General features: G+C 53.2%; 1 protein-coding gene and 1 pseudogene across 5 annotated transcripts; both read left to right on the plus strand.

Annotated features, from left to right (window-relative positions):
- Nucleotides 1-3533: 3533 nt before the first annotated feature.
- On the plus strand, nt 3534-17003 carry PIF1 (PIF1 5'-to-3' DNA helicase). 5 transcript variants are annotated; one of them, XM_044764723.2, is made up of 13 exons: nt 3534-3629; nt 4336-4912; nt 6039-6171; nt 6254-6379; nt 6502-6655; nt 6747-6861; nt 6938-7044; nt 8256-8395; nt 8759-8865; nt 9632-9719; nt 9873-10018; nt 10665-10856; nt 11069-17003. In XM_044764723.2, the coding sequence occupies exons 2-13, from the start codon at nt 4355-4357 to the stop codon at nt 11126-11128; spliced, it is 1926 nt and encodes a 641-aa protein (XP_044620658.1). In that variant the 5' UTR covers nt 3534-3629; nt 4336-4354; the 3' UTR covers nt 11129-17003. The 5 variants fall into 5 exon arrangements, with proteins under 5 accessions (XP_044620658.1, XP_070356214.1, XP_044620656.1 ...); XM_044764721.2 differs by having other exon boundaries at nt 3543-3966; XM_014829908.3 differs by having other exon boundaries at nt 3560-3686.
- A 7615-nt stretch (nt 17004-24618) lies between these two features.
- Nucleotides 24619-25909, plus strand: LOC106823910 (glyceraldehyde-3-phosphate dehydrogenase-like; annotated as a pseudogene).
- Nucleotides 25910-26126: the final 217 nt, after the last annotated feature.

The following is a 26126-nucleotide window of genomic DNA, read 5'->3' on the forward strand; positions in this document are numbered from 1 at the left end:
GGAAAGAGTTCTGGAGGAGGAAATTTCCTGGTGAAGAAAACTCGTTCCTCCAGGGAGCTTGCGTCAAAACCAGGCTTCGGTTTACGCGAGGAGATCGCAGAGCGGAGTTCCGCTTTATACCGAAGTGGCCCCGGCAGCAGCAGCAGCAGCGAGCAGAGCATCCGGCGGATGCGAAGACTTCCCAAAGCTGACTGCGAGGAAGTCCGGCCGGAGACGTGGGAAGTCCCTCTGGCTCCGCCTCTCTCTTCCACCATCCAATCAGGATCCAACTGGCGGCAGGCAGCGCTGGGGCGGGGAGGAGGGCGGAGCCTGAGGACCGTTAACTCACCCGAGCCCGTATCTAGTTATTCATCAGATTCGTTTCTCTGCAAGGACTCTGTGTCGTTCTTACAAAAACCTGGGTGGGCATACAACCACTTTAGAAAAAGCTCGGGCAGTTTCATATATAACTAAATATACACCTCCTCCAAGACCCAGCAATTTCTCACCTAGGTATTTATTCAAAAGAAGTTAAAGCATAAATCTACAGAAAGCCCAGATATCCATCAACAGGAAAATGGATAAACTGTAGTATATCCATACAAGGGACTACTACTCAGCAATAAAAAGGAACCAGCCTGACACACACAGCAACGTGGATGAATCTCAACATCATTATGCTGAGTGAAAGAAGCCAGTTCACACAAGAATATGGTATAATTCCATTTATAAGAAGTTCTAGAATAAGCTAAAATAATCCACGGTGAAAACAAAATCAGAAGAGGTGTTGCCTGAGGATTGAAGTTGGGGATTGACTGGAAAGGGGCATTAGAGAACTTTCTAGGTGATGTTAATGTTCCTAGAACTTTGTGCAATGAAGGAAATGTCCTATATCTGTGCTGTCCAATAGGGTAGCCACTAGCTACATGTGGCTATTGAACTCTTGAAGTGTAGCCAGTGCGACTGAAAAACTGAATTTTTATTTTCATTTAATTTTAATTACATTTAAATTAGCCACATGTGGCTAGTGACTACGCTATTGGACAGTATAGTTCTATATCCTCATAAGGGTTTGGGCTACATAGGCATATGCATTTGTCAAAACTCCTCTAATGATGTCTAAGATTTGTGCATTTCACTGCATGTAAAGTTTACGTTAAAAAGGTAAGCCTAAACTCTAGCTAATACTATGCATGTTGAAATGTTTAGAAGTGAAATGTACTGTTGTCTGCAACTTTGAAATGCATAACAAAAACATGGATTGATGAATAGAGGGATGGATAGATGGTTAGACATGATAAAACAAATACAGCAAAATATTAATTGTAGAATCTTGGTGGTAGGTATATGGGTGTTCATTGTAAAACTCTTTCAACCTTTCTGTATATGTTGGAATATTTTCAGAATAAAATGTTGAGGATACCAAGGACTCAGAGGAGAGAGGAATGGGGAGTTATTGTCTAATGGGGACAAAGTTTCTGTTTGGGGTGATGAAAATTTTCTGGAAATACATAGTGGTGATGGTTATACAACAGTTCAATGTACTTAAAAATCGTCAAAATGGTAAATTTTATGTTATGTATATTTCACAATTTTAAAAAGTTTGAAAGCCAAAAGAAAAAAAATGTTGAGGGAAAATCTATGTGGAAGTCTCTGTGCCTTCTCTAGAGGTGGTCTGGGGTACTGCACAGAGAGAAGGGGGCGGGTGGTGCAGGCTGTGTGAGTGTGCTGGGTCCACTTTGAGCAGAGGGTAGTGGGAAGAGAGAATACAGGCTTTGGAAACAGACAGACCTGGGTTCCTAATCCCAGCCTTTTCATTTTCTAATTGTATGACTGTATTTGTTTCTCATTGCTATTGCTGCTGTAACAAATTACTACAAATTTAGCGGCTTAAAACAATGCGAATTTATTATCTAGCAGCTCTGGAGGTCTGAAATGTCTCTTACCAGGTTAAAATCAAGAACTGCATTCCTTCTGGAGACTCTGGGGAGACAACACACTTCCTTGCCTTTTCCAGCTTCTAGAAGTCTCCTGTATTCTTTGGCTTCCATCTTCAAAGCCAGCAGCAACATCTTCAAATTTGCCTCTCTCTCTTACACACATGTGCACACACACACAGACACACCCCTCTCCGCCTCCTTCATCACATCTCCATCTCTGACTGCTGCCTCCCTCTTTCCCTTATAAGAACCCTCGTGATTCCATTGGGCCCACCGAGACAACCCAGGATAATCTTCCCATCTCAAGATCCTAATTTATCACTTTTGCAAAATTCTGGGGATTAGGTCGTAGACATCTTAGGGAGGTCATTTTTCTGCCTACCACAGTGACTTTGAAAGTTTTCCTTAATGTAATGACCTATGCCACTGGTACTCATATGTCCAGACAACAGAGAAGAGGAAAAATGTTTCTCATGATTTTTTCTAACAGTTTTATTGACATATAATTTACATACCATACAATTTACCCATTTAAACCAAACCATTCAATGGTTTTTAGTATACTCACAGAGGTGTGCTATCATCACATTTTTATCTATCATTTTTACATATGAGGAAACAAAGGCTTGAGATATTAAGGAAACTTGTTGAAGGTAACATCTGACTGACAGGCCTGGGGCATTGCAGTGGCCATCAGGAGCTGAGATTCCAGTCCGAGCTTGGACTCCCTTCATGAAGACCAGTCACCTGGGAACAATGTGGTGTAGGAGCGAAACACGCAGGCTCTTAGGCCGGGTTCGACTTGGGTTCAAGGCTTTGTTGTGCTATCTACAAGCTGTGTGACTTTTGGTAAAACCTCTTGGAGCCTTGGTTTCCTCATTGGCAAAAAGGGCAATTCAGTAAATGAAGGGGCTGGACTCACCTGTAGGATCCCTTTTAGCTAAGTAATTCCAAGCTTCAACGAGGGAAAAAAAGATAACTAAAAAATAAACTCCCCAAGCATCCAGTGCAAAACGAGAGAGAATTCCCTGAAGACAGGAGCTCCCACCCTTTGTTTGTACTCTCTAAGAACCTGGCACGGGTCTGAGTCCCTCACTGATGGGACTCAGCGCGGTCAGAAAGACAGAATCGTAAAATGACCCTTCCGAAGGCAGAGAAGGGTGGAAAGAGTTGGGGGGCGGGGGCCGCGGAAACCGCAGGCCTTAGGGTGGTCTGCTCAGCAGTGGGCGATGATCCTGAGTGGAAACAGGGGTGGGAGGGATTAGCGGCAGCTCTTCAAGGCCAAGTTGAGCAGCCCTGTGAAGGCGAGACGGGAGAGGGAGCGTGTTGGAGGAATGGCTATGAAAATAAATCTTCAGAGCTGCGTTAGGCGACCCGAATCCGCTCGCAGCCCAGCCTCGGCTCCCCCGGGTCCCCCGGCTCCCCGCAGCCCCCTGCACCACGCCCACTCCTCCTCGCGACTTGGTACGCTCGGCCTCTACGGGAAGCCTCCTTCCTCCGGCGTGCGATTGGTACAGCCCAAGCTCGGGGAGTTGGAACTCAACGAAAGACACGCCCATTGTCACGCCCCTATCTCTGATTGGCTGGAGAATTTAAAGATCCGGCCGGTGATAGGATGATTCTCTACTGCTAGGATTTGAAAGTTCCCAGTGCCCGAACCTCGCTAGCCAGGCGGCTCCATTCAGTTTGTTCGTCGGAGTGCCGGCGCAAGTGAGTTGCCGGAGAGCCTGCTTCTTCAAGGGGTCCCTGCCGGGAGGTTGCAGACGAGTAGGTCAGACGGAGGGAGCGCGGATTCCTGGGCCCCAGGGTCCCCCCGCGATTTCCCTAGCCAAATATTCTCTACCTTTTCCCCACCTTGGAGATGGGAAGCTCCAGGGCTTCGGAATCACACTAGCCCTGACTACTGCCAGCCGTTGTGGCCTCTCCCAGCCTGTTTCCACTTCTGTACATGGGGAATAATGAGACCTGCCTGGCTGCATATAAACCAGTGAACCTACCTGGAAGACAGAAGGCGCTTATTACATACGTCTCCCGCTCATCTCCCCACGTGAGATTCCTCTACTTCCTGGGGAGAGGACTCTGAGGATTCCCGTGCCCACACTGGATCTCTAGGAAGCAGGCTTCTTTTCCGTGCGGGGGCGCCCTTCTTCCGCAGCCCTTGCACTACAGCCGAGGGCCCCCAATCCGGGGTGCATTTAACGCTACTCTGGAAATTATCGTGTAGGACAGTAATTTCTAAGTGAATTTCCGGTTGGTCCCAGGGCCCTTTTACCGTCTCTTTGTGTTACCTCTTCGTGTTACCAATGACAGCCTCCGTGACCCTATAAGGCCTTGAGAGGGCTCCCCCTCACAGCCTCTATACCACCTATTATGTCCTCTGAGTCCCCGTGACCCCTGTGCTCCGGTCCTTTTGCAGACCTGCAGAGGCGGTGGCGATGCCGTTGGGGACGCAGGCAGAGGCAGCGGAGCGCGAGGACGCGGAGCTGCGGTGCCGCGTGGCTGTGGAGGAGCTGAGCCCAGGCGGGCAGCCGCGAAGGCGCCAGGCCCTACGCACCGCGGAGCTGAGCCTGGGTCGTAACGAGCGCCGCGAGCTGATGCTGCGGCTGCAGGCGCCAGGGCCCGCGGGGCGGCCGCGCTGCTTCCCCCTGCGCGCCGCGCGCCTCTTCACGCGCTTCGCAGCGGCCGGGCGCAGCACTCTGCGGCTCGCGGCCGAGGGTGCTCCCCGGGCGGGCGCGGTGCAGCTGCTGCTCTCCGACTGCCCCCCGGACCGCCTGCGCCGCTTCCTGCGCACGCTGCGCCTCAAGCTGGCAGCGGCCCCAGGTCCCCCTCCGGCCTCCGCACGCACGCAGCTGCTTGGCCCGCGGCCCCGCGACTTTGTCACTATCAGCCCGCTGCAGCCCGAGGAGCTTCGGCGCGCGGCGGCCACCCGGGTCTCGGACACAATGCCAGTGAAGCGGCCCGCGGAGCCCCGGCCGGAGGTTGAGCCCAGCACCGTGAGGACCGGAAAGGGGGGACGACTTGGGGAATGGATGTGCCACCTAGATGGAAGACTGAGGAAGGCCAAGTTTGGGGGGAAGATGGTGGCGGTATTTGAGGGGGCTGCTGGTTATCTCAGAGGAGAGGCCCGTCCAACTTCTGAGTACGACAGGGATGTGGGAATTGTGCATATGTTTTTCATAGTGCAATCCCTGAGGCTGGGTAAGCAAGAATAGGAAAAGGAGACCCAGGCCACATTAAAAGAGAAAGCAGAGGGGCCTGCCGGGTGGCTGAGCGGTTAAGATCGCACGCTCTGCTTCGGTGGTAGGGGTTCGCTGGTTTGGATCCGGGTCTGGACATATGCACCTCTTACCAAGCTGTGCTGTGGTAGGTGTCCCACATATAAAGTAGAGGAAGATGGGCACGGATGTTAGCTCAGGGCCAGTCTTGCTCAGCAAAAAGAGGATTGGTGGCAGATGTGAGCTCAGGGCTAATCTTCCTCAAAAAAAAAAGGAGAGAGAGAGAAAGCAGAGAAGGAGACTTCAGAAGGAAAAGCAGGAATGTACTCTCCCTGGAGGAGAGGAGCTTTTGGAGAGAAGGAAGTGGTCAGCAGTGTCGGGGCAGCCAACAGGTCCAATCAGATGGCGAGACAAAGTCAGGTGGGTTTGACAGTGTTTGGAACTGTGGCAGATGGATTGCAGACCACAGGGGTTTGAGACTAAGCTGGTGAGAAGATGGAGATGGAGCAAGAAGGGGCCCTGGCTAGGCGGGGTTTTGCTGGGTGTTTTGAGGTGAAAGAGACAGGTTTGTGAGAAGAAGAGGAGTGAGAAGGAAGGATGGGTGAGAAGAGAGTCAGGGAACCAGGGGAGAGAGCTGAGGGAGAATCCAGACCCACACACTGGGGTCTTCAGGGCACTAGAGGTCAGTGGAGCCCCAGATTTGGTCCCTCCCTCATGGAGAGTCCTGGACCCTGATAGTTATTGGCAAGATCTCCAAGTGAACCAAAGGTGACCAAGGGCTCCAAGGGGTGAAGCCCAGCAGAGACACACAGGGCTACCAGGCCTAGTGTTGCACCCAGGCCAAGAAGGGAGGGGCAATGCCTCGGGGGTGTGAGGAGGCCCTGAGACAGCCCTATCCCCCCAGGAAGTCCCAAGGTGGCCCCTGCCTGTGAAGAGGCTGAGTTTGCCCCCCGCCAAACCGCAGCTTTCTGAGGAACAGGCTGCTGTGTTGAGGGTTGTCCTGAAAGGACAGAGCATTTTCTTCACTGGGAGTGCAGGTAGTGGGGGACAGAGTGAGGGCAGGGAGAATGTGGTGGGGTGGGTGGAGGAGAGGTGACCCTAACTTTGCCTTCTGCCCAGGGACAGGGAAGTCTTATCTGCTGAAGCGTATCCTGGGCTCACTGCCTCCTATAGGCACTGTGGCCACTGCCAGCACTGGGGTTGCAGCCTGCCACATCGGGGGTACTACCCTCCATGCCTTTGCAGGTAAGTGAGAGCCCCTGGGGCTTGAGCTGGGAGCAAGCCAGGCCTGTGGGAAGGGGGAAGGGGAGGTCAATGTTGAGACAGGGCTGGGGCCTTAGCCCAAGGCTGAGTAGTGTCATTCACAGGCATTGGCTCTGGCCAGGCTCCCCTGGCCCAGTGTGTGGCCCTGGCCCAGCGGCCAGGTGTGCGGCAAGGTTGGCTGAACTGCCAGCGGCTGGTCATTGACGAGATCTCCATGGTGGAGGCAGATCTGTTTGACAAGCTTGAGGCCGTGGCCAGGTCAGTATGTGCAGGGTGGGCAGTGAGGGCTGGGTTCTGGTAGTCTTCCATGTGGACCCTGCCCATGCCAGCACCCCATACTCCTCTCCAGAGCTGTCCGACAGCAGAACAAGCCATTTGGAGGGATCCAGCTCATCATTTGTGGGGACTTCCTGCAGCTGCCACCTGTAACCAAGGGCTCCCAGCCCCCACAGTTCTGCTTCCAGGTACCACTCACTCTCTGGCCCCACCCCCCATAGGAGTCTGCTCTCCCCCCTGACACCCCCACCCCTCCCTCATCAGGCCAAGAGCTGGAGGAGGTGTGTCCCAGTGACCCTGGAGCTGACCGAGGTGTGGAGGCAGGCGGATCAGACCTTCGTCTCTCTGCTGCAGGCCGTGCGGCTGGGCAGGTAGGCCCTGGTGAACAGAGAAGGGCTCACAGGAGAGCATCCAAGCATGGGTTGGAGAGGAGCACAGGGACCCAGAGAAAGGGAAGAAATGCTTCAGGCCCCATAGGAGATGTTGACTCTGTGAGTGCTGGGACCGAGCCTCCCCCAGGGTTGTGTCCCTATCACCCAGCATAGGGCCTGGCACAGAGGAATTCTTAGGGAAGTATGGGCAGATGGACACACAAGAGGAATTCAGAGATGTTAACACTCCCATTTCACAGATGCAGAAACTGGGGTTCAAAGAGGTGAAGTCTCGGCGAGTAAGTGGCCAACCTGGGATTTGAACCCAGAGCTGAATCTAAAACCCAAGTTCCTTCCACGCTTAGAGCATGTAGGGCCACTTGGTAGGGGCAGGGAAGTTGCAGACATGATCCCACCCCAGCTAGGACAAAAGGTTGAAATGCTACAGCTACTCTAACTTAGGAGTGGACAGGAGGCCAGGAGGGCGGAAGATATGGCCCAGAGCTTGGCCTTGAAAACCGGTCAGACTGGGCTAGGACAGTGGAGGGGGTGGTGATGAGGGGCTTTGTATGCCTGGGGACAGGAGGCAGGGAAGAAGGTGCACAGCACTCAGCAGCATGCGTGGGTGACAAGAGGAAGCCTGAGTGGCAGAGCAGGGAGAGGTGGTTCAAGCTGTTCCCCCATCGCCCACTTGAGTTGCTGCTGCCCCCAGGCTTCCCCGTGTGGAGGAGGGCTTGAGATGGGGCAAAACAGAAACACAGGCTAGATTTTTTTCCCCCAAGGCAGTAGGCAAGGGGCTAGAAGATTGTACCTTGGAAGTTGATCTGATTATAGGCAACCAGTATTACAGGGTGTCAACATCAGTGCCTGTCTAGGTCCTTAAACCTCTGTGCTCACTCATTGCACCCAACTTCCTCAGGAGCAATGGTGGGGGGGAGCGGGGGGTACCTGGCTCCTGCCTGGGGGCAGACACAGGGAAGGGTGCTCCCCCATGATCATAGCCAAGCACCACCTGCAAGCTCATTCTCCATATCAGGGTCCAAGTGGAGAAGGGACAAGTTGACCAGCCTGGGGACCAGCAAACCTTGCCCCGGTGACCCCTTCCAGTCCCCAGGCCTGACTTATGGCCTGCTGCTTGGGCCATACTGCCCACGTGTCCTGCCTTCCCTGGTGTTCAGGTAGGCTCTGCCCTGACAGCCCAGCCTCCACAGGTGCTCAGATGAGGTGACCCGCCAGCTCCGGGCTACTGCCACCCACAGGGTGGGGCGAGATGGGATTGTGGCCATGAGGCTCTGCACCCACCAGGATGATGTGGCCCTTACCAATGAGAGGCGGCTGCAGGAGCTACCAGGTGAGCAGGGAGCTGGGACTGGCCAAGACCAGCTGGGAGGGGCCATCAGACAGGTGTGGCCCCCAAGGCAGCCTGGGCCCTTGGTGTCATTTGGATTTCTAGGCCGCCAACCTCTGTGGCCATGAAGGCCATTACATTTGCAGATGTAATTGTGACTTTGAGTGATGTGACCTTGAGTGGGTCAAGGTCACTCAGCCAGTAAATGCTGGAAGTGACACTTGAACCCAGGCCTCCGATTTCAAAGCCCCAACTAGGCCTGAGCTGTCCTCACTACCTCCCACCAGGCCCTGGTCTAATATGTGTTTTTGGAAACTGAGGGACAAGTCAGTGACGTGTAATCTGTTTATTCAACTCTTTTCCCAGGTGAAGTACACAGCTTTGAGGCCATGGACAGTGACCCTGAGCAAGCCCGGACCCTGGATGCCCAGTGTCCCGTTAGCCAGCTCCTTCAGCTAAAGCTGGGGGCCCAGGTGAGTGGGAAGCAGGGTCTAGACCCTGGGAGCTTGGGCCTCCCCCATCCTTGCCCCTCTGCCCAGGCTGCTCCACAGCCAGAGGGCCCAGCTGTGACCCAGCAACTCTCTCCCTCCTGTTCCACCACCTCCCTGTCTTCAGCTTTCCACTGCCCTCCACTTCCTGCAGCTGCAGCTCCAGGCAGCATTGCTCTGGACAAGTCCCTTCCCCTTGCTGAAGCTCCATTTCCTCATCTTGAAAACAGGGAGTGAAATACCTACCCGACGCGGTCGTCTTCTGTACTGTACCCCATACTGTCAGAGTCCTCCTTCCTGCCACAGTGTTGGGGGTGGGCCAAATGGGAGCCTTTCCTCAGGTCCCAAAGGGCATCCAAGGGGAAATTTAGACACAGTGTGGTTGGAAGAGGGGTGGCAGGATCTGGGTGCTCTCCCTCAAGATTGTGGCTCACGCATACCCCATAGCAGATGTGGTAAATTTCAAAACGCTGTGAGATCTGTTACCTTATTGCTCCTTACCCCATCCTTCTGAGGCAAACTGAGCAAATGTTATTCCCCTTTGACACAAGGGGAAACTGAGACCTCAGGAAATAAAGCAGCTTGCCAAAGGGGTCATAGTCAGCTGGAGGCCGAGCCAAGGATTAGGACTCAGTGCCCCTCCGTGACAGTCCCCAGGCCCTGGGAACCGCTGCATCAACCACTGGAGCTGAGGCCAGGCATTGGATGGAACCAGCTACTCTCTCTGCCTCCAGTTCTCTTTCTCTTACAGGTGATGCTGGTGAAGAACTTAGCAGTGTCCCGGGGCCTGGTGAATGGCGCCCGAGGGGTGGTAGTCGGGTTCGAAGCTGAGGGCAGAGGTAGGCGATGGGGAAGCAGTCCTGCTGCTTGGGTTTGCAGCAGGGCCCAGGGGTGAGTGTGAGGACGAGAAGGCTAGGATGCAAAGGGGAGGGATCCTCTCCTCTGAACCCTGAAGCAGGCTGAGGGGTCGGACTTCTCCATGCCTCCCTCAGGGCTGCCCCAGGTGCGGTTTCTGTGTGGAGTCACCGAGGTCATCCGGGCTGACCGCTGGACAGTGCAGGCCACAGGGGGCCGGCTTCTCAGCCGGCAGCAACTACCCCTCCAGCTGGCTTGGGCAATATCCATCCACAAGAGCCAGGTGAGCAGCCAGTGCAGGGGATGTGGGCAGGGCAGAGCAGAGCAAGGACAGGATAGGCCTGGGGCATGTTGAAGGGGGGTCTTAAAGGCTTTTTGGGGGTTCAGCTTGCCCCGGATGGAAAGTACCAGACCACTTGTAGAATAAACCTTTCTTTAGTGCATTTCCCATCCCACCTCCTCTCTCTTTCCTGGACATGTGTACTTCCCCCGTCATCTCCTGCCCTGCCATTTTCTGAGCCACTACTAGATATGTTAAATTTAATCCTTACTACAACTGTAAGAGGTATAGATGTAATAATCATTCTTGTTTTACAGAAGAGGATACCAAGGCTGAGAGGTTAAGTAACTTGTCCAAGGTCACACAGCTAGTGAGGGGCAGAGCCAGGATTCATTTCTATGCTTGTCTGACCCAGGCCTGAGCTCTTTCCTTTCACCTCTACCCCTCTATTCTTATCCTGGATGTGTCTCCTGGACCCCATCCTACTCAGACATCCATCTGCTGTCAGCCTGTCCTTCTGCCTCAAGAATCTCTGGACTAGGCGAGGAGATCCAGGGGCAGTAGCTGGGCTGGGGAAGGTGGGGTCAGGTTCTTGGGCACAAAGGATTTCAGGCTGAGCTGGCTCCAGCTCTGTTCCTCCACCCCCCAGGGCATGTCCCTGGACTGTGTGGAGATCTCTCTGGCCCATGTGTTTGCCAGTGGCCAGGCCTACGTAGCCCTTTCCCGGGCCCGCAGCCTGCAGGGCCTGCGTGTGCTGGACTTTGACCCCATGGCGGTTCGCTGTGATCCCCGTGTGCTGAGCTTCTATGCCAACCTGTGGCGAGGCAGGGGCCTCAGCCTGGTAAGAGGGAGTCACCCAATGGTGGGCCATGTGGCCATGGGCAGCCTGGGAGCTAGGATGGAGGGAAGGCCAAGGGACGCTTGAGTGGGGGTGACAGAGCCTTTTCCGGCTCTGTTGGGGGCAGGGGCAAGAGGAAGGAGATGCTGGCTCCCAGGCTGTAGCCCTGGAGGACAGCACAAGCCCACGATTGGGCTTCTCTGTCTCTGATCCAGGACTCCCCAAATGATGATGAGGCAGCCTCAGACCAGGAGAACGTGGACCCGAACCTTTGAGCTACAAAAAGAAGACAAAGGATGGTCTCACTATGCTCCTGCACCCTAAGGCCAGGGTCTCAGGGGATAACAGGGGGAGGGTGGTCAGTGTCCCTTCCTCCCTTCACTAGGGGCTCCAAGCCTCCTGGCAGGGTTCAAGGGAGAGTGCTTCCCACCCATTTGCCAGCTGTGTCTCAGTTTCTCCCCTTGCCCTGGCTGAGCTGCTTCTAGGGGCAGGAGTAACCCTTTCTGTGCCGGTTGGGAATGGTCCTGTAGGGATACCTGGTGTAAGAGGACAGAGCTCTCTGCGAGGGCTGGCCCCAGGGCCACATGGTCGCGAATGCTGCTCCTTTTGGGCTGCAGAGGGGAGGGGCAGCAAGGACAGGTGCTCCAGGAGCAGGAGCAGGCTGTAGGGGTCCTGGGGGGCCTCAGGCTGAGTACAGGCCCCAAACAGGGAAGGGAACCTGGGGGCATCTTCCCAGCCAGGCCCAGCCTAGCACCAGCCAGGACAAACTCCCTCCGGACCTACTGTGAGAACACATGCTGTGAACTGTGTGCCCGAACCTTAAGCTGCTTTTTGGGAGAAGAAATTATATTTGGGGGTATTGAAATGATATTCTCAGATCGTATTTATTTAAGACAAATAAACTTGAGATTTGCGTAAGGACTGTGAGTCTTCGGCTCTCTTTAAGAAGGCACCCCTGCCTGGGCCCAGGGAATCCATTCCAGGGAGGCTGTGCTTGCCTCCCCGCTGCACACAGAGGTGTTTACGTGTTGATGGCTGAGCCCCCAGCACCTTTATGTGAGACGTTGTTAGTATCATTGGTGATTTGGAAAGTTGAGGTTGGTGACTCATGATGAAATAACAAGGTGAACCACCGTCACCCAATAGTCAGACAAGGACACACGAGAGAATTCACGTGGTGGGGAACAGGCCTGTCACAACATCTGAAGAAGGCTAGGGTCTTCTGGAGGCCTCGGTTGAAACTGCCTCACTTTGGGCCTTGCTGGGGCTGCAGCTGATGGGAGGGGATCACCAACAAACTAGCTACAGTTGATCAGAAGTCCTGGTGGAAATTGCGCAGGGGTCCTCATAGGCTGGCGGAAACTGTTAGGGTTCCCTGCTTCTGAGTGAAAAGGCATCAATTCTGGCTGGTAAACTTGGGTTATGGTGGAAGCATGCATTGGGAGCTACAGAGAGTAATCTACTGAAGTGTGAAATCCCCGATGGTGGGAGCAGTCAAGAATAATAAAGCCATGCTGTTTGCCGGAGGACACAGAATTTGGGTGCTTGAAGGAGTTTATCCTTGTCTTCCCAAAGCCGACAGGGGCCCCAGTGTACAGATTGGGTGCTCAGCAGGTGTCTGGTTAAGTGGGGGAGACCACTGACACATGGGCGCAGCGCTGTGGTGGTTTGAGGGGCTACGAGGCCTCAGACCTTCCCTGTGGGCTTCATGGAGAAGGCAGGGCTACAGCCTGTGGAGAATTTGAGTGACGGTCAAAGTTCAGGAGATAGACCTGGTTTTCTGTCCTGATTTTGCCACTCGCCAGCTGTGTGACTTTAGGCATGTTACACCACCTCTCTGAGAGGATTTCCTCACCTATAAAGTGTAGGTGGTAACTTCCTTTCCCATGGGGTTATTGGGAGAAAGGCCAGCCACATGGCAGGAGCTCATTTATGACTACAATGATTATCACCGTGCTGTCTGTAGGGCAGTCCTGTCTGGTTCCTATGTTGGCTCCTTTGGCAGACAAGATGTAGAGGCTTAGAGGGGTGCCAGCCTGGCCCCTGGACACCGGAGGACCGCTGCCTGTTTGACACCACACTTCCTGACCTTGAGGAGTTGATTGTTTTCCTGTGGCATGAACTCTTTTCTCTGTCCCAAACAGAAGACTTTCTTAGGAGCAGAAACAGAGCCCACTAGGGTGACCCCCCCCCCCCCACCCAACAAGTGGGCAGCCATGGGGGCCTTTCAATGTGGAGCCATTCGAGGGTCTGGTTGTTCCCAATCTGCCATAGCACACAGCCCTCCTCCTGGGTCCAGCTGTGAGCACACAGGGGCCGGGCTCTCAGGGGAATTACAGTCTGGTTGCACCTTGCGTTCTTCACTCCTTCCACTTAACACAGTGTGGGGACCATCTAGTTCAGCGCAGATAGGCTTGTCTTGTGTTTTTTGGCAACTCTGCACCATCTGGGGGTTCTTGGGTGGAAACAGGAGAAACTGTCTCAGGATAACTAAACAGGAGAGGAAGGTAACAGAAGGCTAACTTGCAGAATTCATATGAAGCCCAGAAACCCAGGCTTGGAAGCGACTGGCACCAGGGAGCCTAGAGCTACTGGCAGGAGTGGAGCTGGGAGCAGCTGGCCAGGAGGACCTCTGTGGCCACCCCTGGACACCAAAGAGCACAGCCAGCAGGCCACTCTTCTGCCTCTTCACGTCACTCAGGCCAGATGTAAAGGCAGGTATGAGGCTGGATGGGCTTGGTCTCCCGCGCAGGCCCTGCAGCCACTGGCAAGAGGCTGGGTGTGCCATCAAGGTGCAAGAGGGACCAGGGCTTCTGCCAAGAGATGACTCTCCCATCATCTCCCAGAGCCAGGCTGTTAAGGACGTCTGAGAGTCCCTCCAGGGACTCTCCTCTCTGACACCACCCTCAACACACACTGCTGAGGCCTCCCACCACCCCAGACCTTTCCCCTCACCCAGGGACTGATTTCAACTCTCCATGGTCTCACAGGGACTTGCCCTGTGACATCTTTAAGATGTCTTCCTCACGAGACTGCCTGGACACTAGAACGTCCTGTCCGGTGTAATCCCTTCTCATTGAGAAGATGCTCTCCAGAAGGGCCCTGGCAGAAGGCAAACATGTTCGCTATGAGGGGGAGCTTCAGACATTCCTGCCTCTTAGGCCAGATCATGACAGTGGATTGTTTTGTGAGGGAGATGGGCAAGAAACCTCACAGTTCTTTATTTTCTCAACATCTAATTTAATCTAACTTAGAACTTGTACTCCTGAGGGTGTAGGGAAACCCCATCTCAGTCCGAATTGGGGGCACCCCTCCAGGGTGATAGAGGCAGGGAATGAGGCTTGCGGGAGCAGGCCTCTTATCTCCAGGGCCTCACAGCAGCTGCTGACACCCACAGGCCTTAACTCTGCCCAGGAGTGGAGGTGGGGGAGCAGCTTCCCCAGAACTGTAGCCTCTCCAGGGCCTCACACCACGCCCTCTGGAACCTGCCACCTCCCTGTGATGCTCCCAGGGGACCCTCTGATCACTTGTGCCTCCCCAGTCTTGGGGACCCTCTTCTCTCTGCCTCTCCTTCCCCCCAGCATAGTCCCTAGTCCCCTCAAGGAATTGGACTTCAGGAGCAAAAGCCAGAAGAGTGTGTCCTCAGGCAGCTTCTAGATTCAAGGCCAAGGGGCACAAAGGCCTGGCGACCCCATTTAGAACACGAGGGGTTGGGGCCAGCCCGGTGGCACAGCGGTTAAATGTGCACGTTCCGCTTTGGCAGCCTGGGGTTCTCAGGTTCAGATCTCCGGTGCGGACATGGCACTGCTTAGCAAGCCATGCTGTGGTAAGCACCCAACATATAAAGTAGAGGAAGATGGGCGTGGATGTTAGCTCAGGGCCAGTCTTCCTCAGCAAAAAGAGGAGGATTGGCAGCAGTTAGCTCAGGGCTAATCTTCCTTAAAAAAAAAAAAAAAAGCATGGGGTCAGGGGTGGATGGTTAATGGTTAAGCACCACAGGCAGAACAAAGGAGAAATTATCCCCAGTAAAGATCCTATCATACTGGGATACAGGAGACTTCCGGCCCATCCTGTGTGTTCATCCAGTTATTCATTCCACAAACATTTATCAAATGCCTCTGATAGGCCAGGCGCTGGGCTGCACACTGGAGACCCCACAGTAAAACAGAGCGATATGCCCCTGCCTCCTGCTCCAGACACTTATAGTGAAGGGAGGGAGACCGATTATAAACAAGCAAGCAACTAACAAGACCTCAAACTGTGACAAGAGCTAAATACTCAGTAAGAGAGTACCTGTGGGGGCGGGCTGGGGCCGAAGCTTGCTCAGAGGATGGTGGGAGAAAGGGGCTCTGAGGTGGATGCCTTGCCCCTCTCCTGACTTTGCTACATGTTTCTATCCTGAAATACCCAGACTCACCTCAGACATCATCTCCTGTTTCCTAGGATCTCGCCCTGCCCTGTTCTAGGCAGAACGGTCAGTTCCTGCCTCCAAGCGCATACATTGTACTGTCCTTGGCTGTGGGTCTCTCTCCTGCACAACAAAGCTTCTCAGAACAGGATTGAGTCTCCTGCCTCTTGCGGCCCCAGCGCCCAGCCCAGCACATGGAACAGGGCAGGCAGATAGCAAGGAAGGAATACAGGAATGAAAGAATGCAAAGCCTGCAGTTAGGGGACCATATGGGCCTGCCACCTGCCTAAGCTGCTGCTGGAGGGTGTGGGGGCCTTGACTTCTGCTTCCTCCCTAGTTGCCCAGTCGCAGGGATTTCCCCCTGTCCCCTCCACTCTCCAGAAGGAAGGCTGGAGATGAGTTTGTCAGGAGGACAGGCTGGAGAAGGCATTTAGGAAAAGGGAACTGTGTACCTAGAACAAAGGCACAGAGGTGAAAGATGGAGCTCGATGGTGCACTTTAAAGCAAGAGGAGATGGGAGTTGGGGGAGGCAGGCCTATCCTGGAGGGGGCTCAGCCTGGGGTGAGAGCCCCTCTGGGGGCAAGAGGCTCCTGTAAGTCCCACTTCCCACTGGCCCCCATTTGTCTCCCTCGCCTCAATGTTCCCTCCTCAGTGCTGGCTGTGATCTGCCTCAGAGGGTAATGAGCAATTTACAAACATGTCTCCCCAAGAAGGAGGTGGATCTCTTGGTATCAAGAGACCTGGCTTAGATGTCTTTGTGTCCCCATAGCACTCAGCATGATGACTTTAGAAAGGTGACACTTCATAAAATGTTTGAGAAATGAAAGAACACCAGGACTGTGCCCGGTCCCGAGAGTGGGATGTTTACTCGATGCTGCAGAGGAGCTAGCTGAGGCCTGGAGAGCTAGGTACTGGCTGAACTGGAACTAGAACCCCATGCCCTCCCCTTGGTCTCCCAGGAGCTGTTCAAAGGGAGTAAGATGTGGGCAGGGGACCTCAAGGAGCTGAGATGGCAGACGGGTGGAGTGCCCACCTTCACCCTGCTCTCGGTGGGGCGGCCAGGAGAGGGCATAGCTGGGCATCACCTCATCCTGCCTGAGGTTCTGGCATATTTTGCCCACCCACACAGGACCAATAGTCATGCTCAGACCCTCCAACCCTAGCCAGGCCCTCCTGCTTCCCAAGCACCACACACCATGGACCACTAGGTGGCGCCAAGTGGTCATTCAGTCCCTTCCCAGAGGTCTGGGAGGTCCTTTGTCTCCCAGTCTCTGTGCCTAGGTGAGGCACATGCACACCTCAGGAGCAGGGTGCCAAGTAAGCGTAGGGAGGGGGTTTCCTTTATTGAGAAGCTTGCACTGAGTGTCTGTTGAGTGCCTCATGGTTTGTGTTCATTAGCTCTCCTGTTTGTTTTTCACAATAACCCTGAGAGGACTGTGGGACATTATCCTCACCTATGGGGAAAGAATACTAATCTCTTGAGAGGTTAGGTGACTTGGTCAAGGCCACACTGCAAGCTGGGTCTGGAACCCAAGTCCCAGCTATAGTGTCCTGGGGTTTTTGCAAAGTAAGCAGAGGGCTGGTACTGGCTCCACCACTTCCCCTGTGACCTTGGACATGGCCTAAATCCTCAGGCCTAGTTTCATCATTAGCAAAAAGGGGCTAAGAGCCCATCAGCGGAGTTAGGTCAAGTGAAGAGCACGAGGTAAAGGTAAACCCTCTTTGCGAGGTCCTATAGGCCTTTATTACTCTTACCTGAAGGGGGCCCCCCTGCACCCCCACCCTTCCCTTTCCCCCTCCCCACCTCTTAAGTGGCCCAGGGAATAACAAAGAGGATTAACAAGAGCCAGAGTAAATGAATGCCCTTTCACAGTCCTCCTGCCTGGAGGACCCAGCTGTGCCCACCCACTAAGGGGAAGGGGAGAAGGAAGTCTTGTCCCCTCTCCTTCCCCCAGCGGACAGGAGTGCCCGTCCTGGTCACTGAGTGCGTTTGTCCTAGCTGCCCCTCTTCTTTCCTCCATCCACCTTCTTCTCAGTCTTCCACAACTCGATGAGGGGGATTTTTAGACCTAGTTTACAGAGGAGACCGGGGCTCACAGAAGGTGGGTGGCTCAAGGTTGCACTGTTGTAAAAGGCAGAGCCAGGATGGGCGCCCAGGCGTCTGAGGCCTCACCTCAGCGCTGAGGGCCTTCACAAAAAGGAGCAAGCATGGAGTGCCTCCTTGCCCCTAGCTTTGTCCCAGAAACCCCACACTCAAGTCTCTATTTCTTTATGATTCCAAGAGCTTCACCTGCTGAGACATAAATGGCTGGGAGGGGCCAAGATGGAAGGGGAGGTGCTTGGAAGGAGACCCTCAATAGGGAAGTGAACCCCAGGTGCCAGACAAGCCCTGCAGGGACGGGGTGACGGCTAGCCCACCTCCCGCCCCTCGCCCCTCGGACTCTTATCCCCTTGGCTCCAGCTCCCTCCTTCAGCTTCGCAGCTGCCTAGCAGATGCCGGCCCAAGGGGTGCCCCCTCACTTACCCCCCCCACCAGCCGGTGTTGGGTTCAGTAAGCAGAGCCCAGCTTACTTGGGAAGGTACAGAGTGAGGAGGGCATCCAGTTACAGGCTGGGGCTGGGAGGGCGGGCAGGGGCAACCCGGGGGCAGGAGCCAAAGGCCAGGGAACTGATGGTGGGGGCAGGTGTCGTGGGAGCCCCACCCCCACCGCAGGGGGCCCTATCTTCTGGGCTCCTTGCCTCCCTGAACTCCTCCACGCTCCTGGGGGATGTAGCAGAAAGACCATGGCATCCAGCCTCAGACGCCACGGGTAGCTAGCACGTGTCAGTTCCTGACCTGGGTCTCAGTTTCCTCATCCTCAGAATGGAGGTGGGGTGGGAATTTGCCCTATTTGACCCATCCACCAGCAGCCTGGGACTGTGCTTGGTAAACTGTGAAGGGCTGTGCATACCCCTGGGGAAGCTGTTCTCTCTTCCAGCTCCTCTCCTTTCTCTCCACCACCGGGGTGGCCTCCTCCCCCATCCCTCACCCTGGGCCCTGGCACAGCACTCCATGCCTATTTAAGGCAAATCTCCTGATCTCCTTTTAAATAACATTCGCTTCTTGTTGTGGAGAAGACAAGCAGGGCCTGAGCTTTGGGAAAGGGGAGGGGAGCCCCAAATAGCCCATCAGACAGTGGGGGAGGGGAGATGAGGGGGTGAAGCGGTATGGGAAGGTCCTTTTGCCCTCCCAGCCCCAGCCTCCCATTTGGTCCCCTCACTGCACAGGCTCTGGAGTTGCTCAAACCCCTTTAGAGGGCCCGGGGCACTCCCAGAATGCTTCATGCAACCCCTTGCAGGTGGCCGGGGTGGGAGAAGGAGGAATAATGCCAGTCCCCGGGCCTGGGAGTATACACCTGGGTGAAGAAGTGGCACAACCAGGTGACCAGAAAGGGGAGAGGGAGAGTCTGGGGTAAGATCGACATCTGATCTCACAGTCTGCCCACTGTGAAGCATGACACACAACTGCTATTTGGTTCTAAAATCTGAGGCTCAGAGAGGCCAAGAGACCTGCCCAGGGCCACACAGCTAGTGAGTGGAAGGGTCTGACATCTAAGGCTGGTCTGGCTCCAAATTTAATGTTTTCTCTCCCTCCATGCCAAGTCTCCTTGTGCCTGGGGCCGTATGTGACACCTGACAGTGACTCTTATCATGACCAGGCGTCATTCAAACCCCCCTGCACTCACCCTTCTTCTGCCTGCATAGCTCTCAGGCAGGGGGCCCTGACTCCTTCCCTTCTGCCTCCCTTCTCTTTTCTCCAGGCTCGCCACACCCCATCTTCCCCTTCTCCTGGGTTCTTGGCCCAGGCCCCTTCCCCTCTGGCCTGGCCCCCAGAACTACTCACCTTGACTCTGGGCTTATGCACTCAGAAACTTATAGCTGGCGGGAAGGTGGCATGCCCCACACCCCTCCAAAGGAGCCAGGCTGGGGCACCTTCCCACCGCAGGACCCCTGCGGGCCCTTCCCAGCAGCTCAGTTCTCTACCCTTGAGGCCAGAGGTCCTCCCTCTCCTGCTTCCCTCTCTCCCCTCTTCCCAGTCTTTCTCCCAGATGGCCGCCTCCCCAGCCTCCCATCTCAGCGTGGCTAATCCCACTGTGGTCCTCACATGACTGAGATGCCCTCTCTAGGGTTCACAAGGAGAGGGTCAGGGATCCTTTACAGATCATGTTGCCTCCTCGGGACCAGGCACTCACTCCTCAGGCATGTGAGACCCAGCAGGCCGGCCCCACCCCCGTGTCAGTGTCAGGCTGGACTGGGGGTTGGGGGGCCAGAGTAAGGAAGAGTAGCCTTGTCTTCCTCTGGGCACTTACAGCAGAAAGGGGCCATAGCGGTCAGTTTGTCCGATGGCCTCATGAGCAAACTGGGGCCCAGTGGATGGGAGGGGATGCCCCAGGGTCCCACAGTGAGAAAGAAGCGAAGCTGGATCTTACTGGGACCCCTGATAACCTCAGGTGGGGGCTTGATCCCTGGGGGAGGGGGATCTACAGTAGGAGGAAACTCTGCCCCATGTTTAGTGGGAATGTCCTTGAGCTCCTCAGCATCCTTCTAACTTGGCTCTACTATTAACCTTTCATGTGACCTTGGGCCAGCCCTTTTCCCTTTTTGGCCTCAGTTTCCTTATGTGAAACAGGTGAGTTGGGTGGATGATCTTTGAGATGCTTCTCGCTTAGACCTCCTGCGCCTCCCATCAGCCCAGCCGTGTCCCACCCAGGCCTCTGTCTCCAGGCTCTTTCCCTGGCCCAGGCCTGCCTCATAGCCCTTGGAGATGGCTCCAGCAGCCTCTGCACCATCTCTGGCCTCCACTCGCTTCCTTCTCCACCCCACACATTGCCCAGGTGACCTCTCGAGGCTTAGGAGCCCCCCACGGCCTCCCTTGGAATGATCCTCCTCATCATCAGCAGATCCCGCCTGCAGTCGTGGACCGTGGGCTCAGTTTCCTCACCTGCCAAGTGGCATTAATAACCCCTCACAGGGAGGGCTGTGGTGAGGACACACAGTGGGGCACAGGCGAGGAGACTGGGAAAGGCTGGACAGCCTGACTAGCACTCCCGGCTTCTCTGCGGAAGAGGCTGCCCATCCCACCCCGACTCTCCTTCATCCAAACGGGTGAGGTCCTCCAAGGCTGATTCAAGTCCCCTTCCCTCCTAGGGAGGCCAAGCCCCCTCCGCAGTCCCATCAGAGGTGACCTCGCCCACGTGGAGCTCCCACAGGGCCGACCCCACTCGCTGGCTTGCATCTGCAGCTCCCACCATCCTGTGGGGACCGTACAACCGGGCGTTCCTAGAGAACCAGCTGGCAGGACACTTGCTGAGGGAACAGCTGGGTCTGTGGGCTCCTGCCTACCCCCCTGCCTTCCCCCAGGGCTGTGTTTTTTTTTTTTTTTTTTAAGATTTTATTTTTTTCCTTTTTCTCCCCAAAGCCCCCCAGTACATAGTTGTATATTCTTCGTTGTGGGTCCTTCTAGTTGTGGCATGTGGGATGCCGCCTCAGCGTGGTTTGATGAGCAGTGCCATGTCCACGCCCAGGATTCGAACCAACGAAACACTGGGCCGCCTGCAGCGGAGCGCGCGAACTTAACCACTCGGCCACGGGGCCAGCCCCCCCAGGGCTGTGTTTTTGACACGGGATTATCTTTGACCCTCAGAGACATCCTCACTGCCAACTCCAGGAAAGCTCATAGTTGGGCCTCAGGGCAGACCCTCAGGTGGAGGTTTGGGACCCTGTCTTGCCCAGTTCCAATGACTGACCAAATGGACTCTCAGAAAGTCCCCGAAGGCCCAGGGAGGAGTAGCTGGCAGGCAATGCAAGTTATTAGAAGAAACAGTTAAGGGAAGAGAAGCCAGAGCCTAGACACTTGGAGATTTCCCACTCTGGCGTCTAAACACTCAGCCACTTTCTAGTTGTGGGACCTCGGGGAGGTTACCTAACGTCTCCATGCCGCAGTTTCCTCATCGGTAAAATGGGGACAATAATACCCATCTCATCCTATGACAAGACAATGAAATGATGCATGCAAAGTGCTTAGTGCATGGCCTGGCACCTCATAAGTGCTCAAAAAATGGTAGCTGTAGTCCTTATTGAAGACAGATGGATCAAGGCCCCCCGCTGATTGGGGGGAGGGCTGTCGGGAAGGAAGGAGGCACTGAGGTACAGGTTACTTAGCCAGAGGTAGGCAGGAGGTTAACAGCTAGAATAAAAACAAAAAGCCCAGTGGTGTAATGGTTAAGTTTGTGTGCTCTGCTTCGGTGGTCCAGGTTTGTGGGTGCAGATCCTGGCTGCAGACCTGCACACTGCTTGTCAAGCCATGCTCTGGTGGCATCCCACATATAAAATAGAGGAAGACTGGAACAGACGTTAGCTCAGGGACAATCTTCCTCAAGCTAAAAGAGGAAGATTGGCAACAAATGTTAGCTCAGGGCCAATCTTCCTCACCAAAGAAAAAACCAAAACAACAAAACCCCCACAAAGTCTCTAGCCTGGTGCTAAGTGGTCTACATACATTATTTCATTTAAACCTCAGTCTCTTTCTCTGTCAAAAGTAGAGGTGTGGAACAGAAGCTTCCTAAATTCTTTCCAGTGGAGTGATTACTTATTTTCAGTTTACAAAGTACCTTTTTTTTTTTTTGCTGAGGAAGATTCACCCTGAGCTAACATCTCTACCAATCTTCCTCTATTTTGTATGTGGGTCACTGCCACAGCATGGCTGATGAGTGGTATAGGTCCACGCCTGGGATCCGAACCCATGAACCCAGGCCACCAAAGCAGAGCATGCCAAACTTAACCACTATACCATGGGGCCATACCAAGTACTTTGCCCTTTATGGAGCCAAATTCTAATTCTTTGAGTGTTCTAATAGTTCCCAATGGTCACACAACTAGATCTGGGACTAGAACCAGGGAAGTTCTAGAACCTGGTGGCAGATGGCTCTGAGATGGGGGGGCGAGACCTGAAACCCCACCAAGGGCCTAGGGAGGAGCATGGCCCTTGAAGGAGATGACGTCATGGAAGCTCGGCTCTGGCCCCTAGCCAGCGTCCGGTTCTGTCGGGCTTGCCGCAGCCCGGAGGCTCTGGAACTCGTCAGCCCCACCTGTCAGCTCGCCCCTGGCCAGCATGCAGGGCCTTTGGTTATCACTGAGGAGAGTGCAGGCTCTGTCCAGGGGCCCAGTGTCCCTTCTTAGGGCAGGGAGCAGTGTTCCCATCAGCCCAGCAGCCCCAATTTGACTGAGTTCTGCTATACGACAAGCACCATGAAAGAGGCAAAGACCTCACTCATTTGATAAACAGTCATTGAGCAGCTACCACGTCCCTGGCCCTGGGCTGGTTCCTGAGAGCCCGACAAAAATTCCTGCCTACATTCTAGTAAAAGAAGCTGTAAAGGAAAGCAGAAATGTGATGGGAAATAAAAGAGAGCGATTTACTTTATACACGGCAATCAGGGAAGGGCTCTGAGCTGAGGGAGGGAAGTACGACTGGCAAGAGCACTCCAGACAAAGGAAAGGGGCACACAGTTTGGAGCGTTTGGAGAGCCGAAGACTAGCATGAGGTGAGCAAAGAGCGAGCTCTCCCCAGACAAATGCCAGCTGAACAAATTAGCAGATGATCGTAAGGATTTCTGCTTCCAGCTGGGATGGAGTAACAGGGACTGGATTTACAGCCCCATCTAAAACAACTGAAATTCTCACAAAAAAATGTATGAAGCAATAGTTCTCAAGACACTGGACACGAGATAATGAAAAATAGTGACTCCTGAGTCAGGAAAGAAATGAGGTGAGCCGTATGAATGCCCCATCTTACTGCCTGAGAAAGTTTCCAGACCAGAGCACAGTAAGAGGAAGGCAGGCAGCGTCTGGCCATCTCCATGCACAGAGAAGATGAAGCTGACAGTCTGGGGACACAGGCAGAGAACCGAAAAGGAGCTGCGCACAGAGAGAACTCTGCCGCTGGACAGAGGGTACCTCTTCAGTAATTCAGCTCGGTGCCTGTATGTGAGGAAGCTACCAGAAAGCAGGGTAAGAACCATGCAAAAGGATGAGATAAAGCAATCCTTGGAGCTCACACAGGCTGGGAATAGTGCTGGTTCCCACAAACCAGAGTGGAAACCTCACCATTAATGGGATGTGGAGTAGAACACTCAGAAGAGTTTTTGGCTCAGAAGTGGGTAAAAACTACACGCTGCTTTGGCTATATCTAACAAAAGCAAGATCTCAAAGGACCAAACTGTTACCAAGTACCTTTTGCACCTCAGAATAAAGCTCAAGAATACTTATGAGAATACAGAAACATCCAGCACCCAAGAAAATAAAGTTCACAATGTCTGACAGTAAAAGTTAGCATGTATACAAAGAAACAGGAAAATATAACCCACGATGAAAAGAAAAACCAATCAATTGAAACCTACCCAGAAATTACCCAGATGATAAAATTAGGAGACAAAGACAGTGAAAGTTATTTTAACTATATTCCATATGTGTAAGACAAAGGAAAGAGTGACCATGTTAAGTAGAGATATAGAAGATATTTTTTAAAAGACCTAGATGAAAATTAGAATGTCTGAGATAAAAAATACACTAGATTGGGCCAGCCCCATGGCCTAGGGGTTAAGTTCTCATGCTCCACTTTGGTAGCCTAGGTTTGGTTCCTGGGCACGGACCTACACCACTTGTTGGTGGCCATGCTGTGGCGGTGACCCACATACACAATAGAAGAAGACTGGCACAGATGTTAGCTCATGGAGAATCTTCCTGAAGCAAAAAGAGGAAGATTGCGGGGTTGGCCCAGTGGAGTAGTGGTTGGGTCTGTGTGCTCTGCTTCAGTGGCACATGGTTTGTGGTTTCAGATCCCAGGTGCAGATCTATACACCACTCATCAAACCATGCTGTGGCAGCATCCCATATACAAAATGGAGGAAGACTGGTATGAATGTTAGCTCCGGGACAATCTTCCTCAAGCAAAATGAGGAAGATTGGCAAGGGATGTTAGCTCAGGGCCAATCTTCTTCACCAAAAAAAATTAAAAAAAATAAAAGAGGAAGATTGGTAATAAATGTTAGCTCAGGGCGAATCTTCCTCAGGGAAAAAAAATACACTAGATGGATTAATGTAACATTAGACATGACAGAAGATTAGTGAATTTGAATACATAGTAATAGAAACTATCCAAAATAAAACAGAGAGAGTAAATTAAAAAAATTAATAACACCATGGCATCAGTGAACTGTGAGACAACTTCAGATGACCTAATATATATGTGTAATTGGAGTCCCCAAAGGAGCGACAAGGATAGAAAAAGATATTTGAAGGAAAAAAATAAGTGAAAAATTTCCGAATTTGATGAAAGATCTAAGATACTCAGTGAACCTGAAGCAAAATAAACGTAAAGAAACTATACAAGCTCTCTGCTCCTCTCCATTCGACAGACAGCTGCATCTTGTGCAGTGCCAGCTGCGTCCCTGAGACATGATGGTGAAGGCTGGAGTAAACAGTTTTGGCCATATTGGGTGCCTGGTCACCAGGGCTACTTTTAACTCTGGCAAAGTGGATATTGTTGTCATCAGTGACCTCTTCATTGAACTCAACTACATGGTCTACATGTTCCAGAATGGTTCCACCCATGGCCAGTTCAATGGTACTGTCAAGGCTGAGAATGTCACAGTCAAGGCAGTTTGTCATCAATGGAAGTCTCATCTCCATCTTCCAGGAGTGAGATCCCACAACATCAAATGGGGTGATGTTGGTGCTGAATATGTTCTAGAGTCCACTGGTCTTCACTACCTTGGAGAAGGCTGGGGCTGACTTGAAGGGTAGAGTCAAAGGATCATCATCATCTCTGTCTTTTCTGCAGATGCACCCACGTTTGTGATGGGCATGAACCATGAAAAGTATGACAACTCCCTCAAGATTGTCAGCAATGCCTCCTGCACTACCAACTGCTTGGCCCCCCTGGCCAAGGTCATCCATGACAACTTTGGCATTGTGGAGGGACTCATGACCAGAGTCCATGCCATCACTGCCACCCAGAAGATGGTGGATGGCCCCTCTGGGAAGCTGTGGCATGACCAGCTGTGGGGCTGCCCAGAACGTCATCCTTGGTTCTACTGCTGCCGCCTAGGCTGTGGGAAAGATAATCCCTGAGCCGAATGAGAAGCTCACTGGCATGGCCTTCCATGTCCTCACCCTCAATGTGTCAGTCATGAATCTGACTTGCTGTCTGGAGAAAACTGCCAAATATGATGACATTAAGAAGGTGGTAGAGCAGGCATCAAAGGATGCCTTAACAGGCATCTTGGGCTACACTGAGGACTAGTTTGTCTCTGTGATTTTAACAGTGATACCCACTCTTCCACCTTCAACACTGAGGCTTGCACTGCCCTCAAAGACAACTTTGTCAAGTTCATTTCCTGGTATGACAGTGAATTTCACTACAGCAACAGGGTGGTGGACATGATAGTCCACATGGCCTCTAAGGAGTAAGAGTCCCCTGGATCACCAGCCCCAGCAAGAGCATGAGAGAAAGAGAGAGGCCCTCAGCTGCTGGGGAGTCCTTCCCCCAACTCGATCTCTCAACATACTGAAATGTCTTGTCCTTGACTCAGTTTCCATCCCAGACTGCTTGGAGAAGGAGAGGGGCTTAAGGAAACCTGATTGATGTCATATACCATCAATGAAGTACACTGTATCAGCCAAAAAAAAAAAAAAAAAAGGAAACCACACCAAGGTTTATCATGAATTGCTTTTTAAAAGTGATAAAGAGAAAGATTAAAAATAACCAGAGAAAAAAAGAAACAATAAATACAAAAATAAGGATAGCAGATTTTTTTTGTCAGAAAC

This window comes from Equus asinus, chromosome 2 (genome assembly GCF_041296235.1).
Source record: "Equus asinus isolate D_3611 breed Donkey chromosome 2, EquAss-T2T_v2, whole genome shotgun sequence".
Classification (NCBI taxonomy): Eukaryota; Metazoa; Chordata; class Mammalia; order Perissodactyla; family Equidae; genus Equus; species Equus asinus.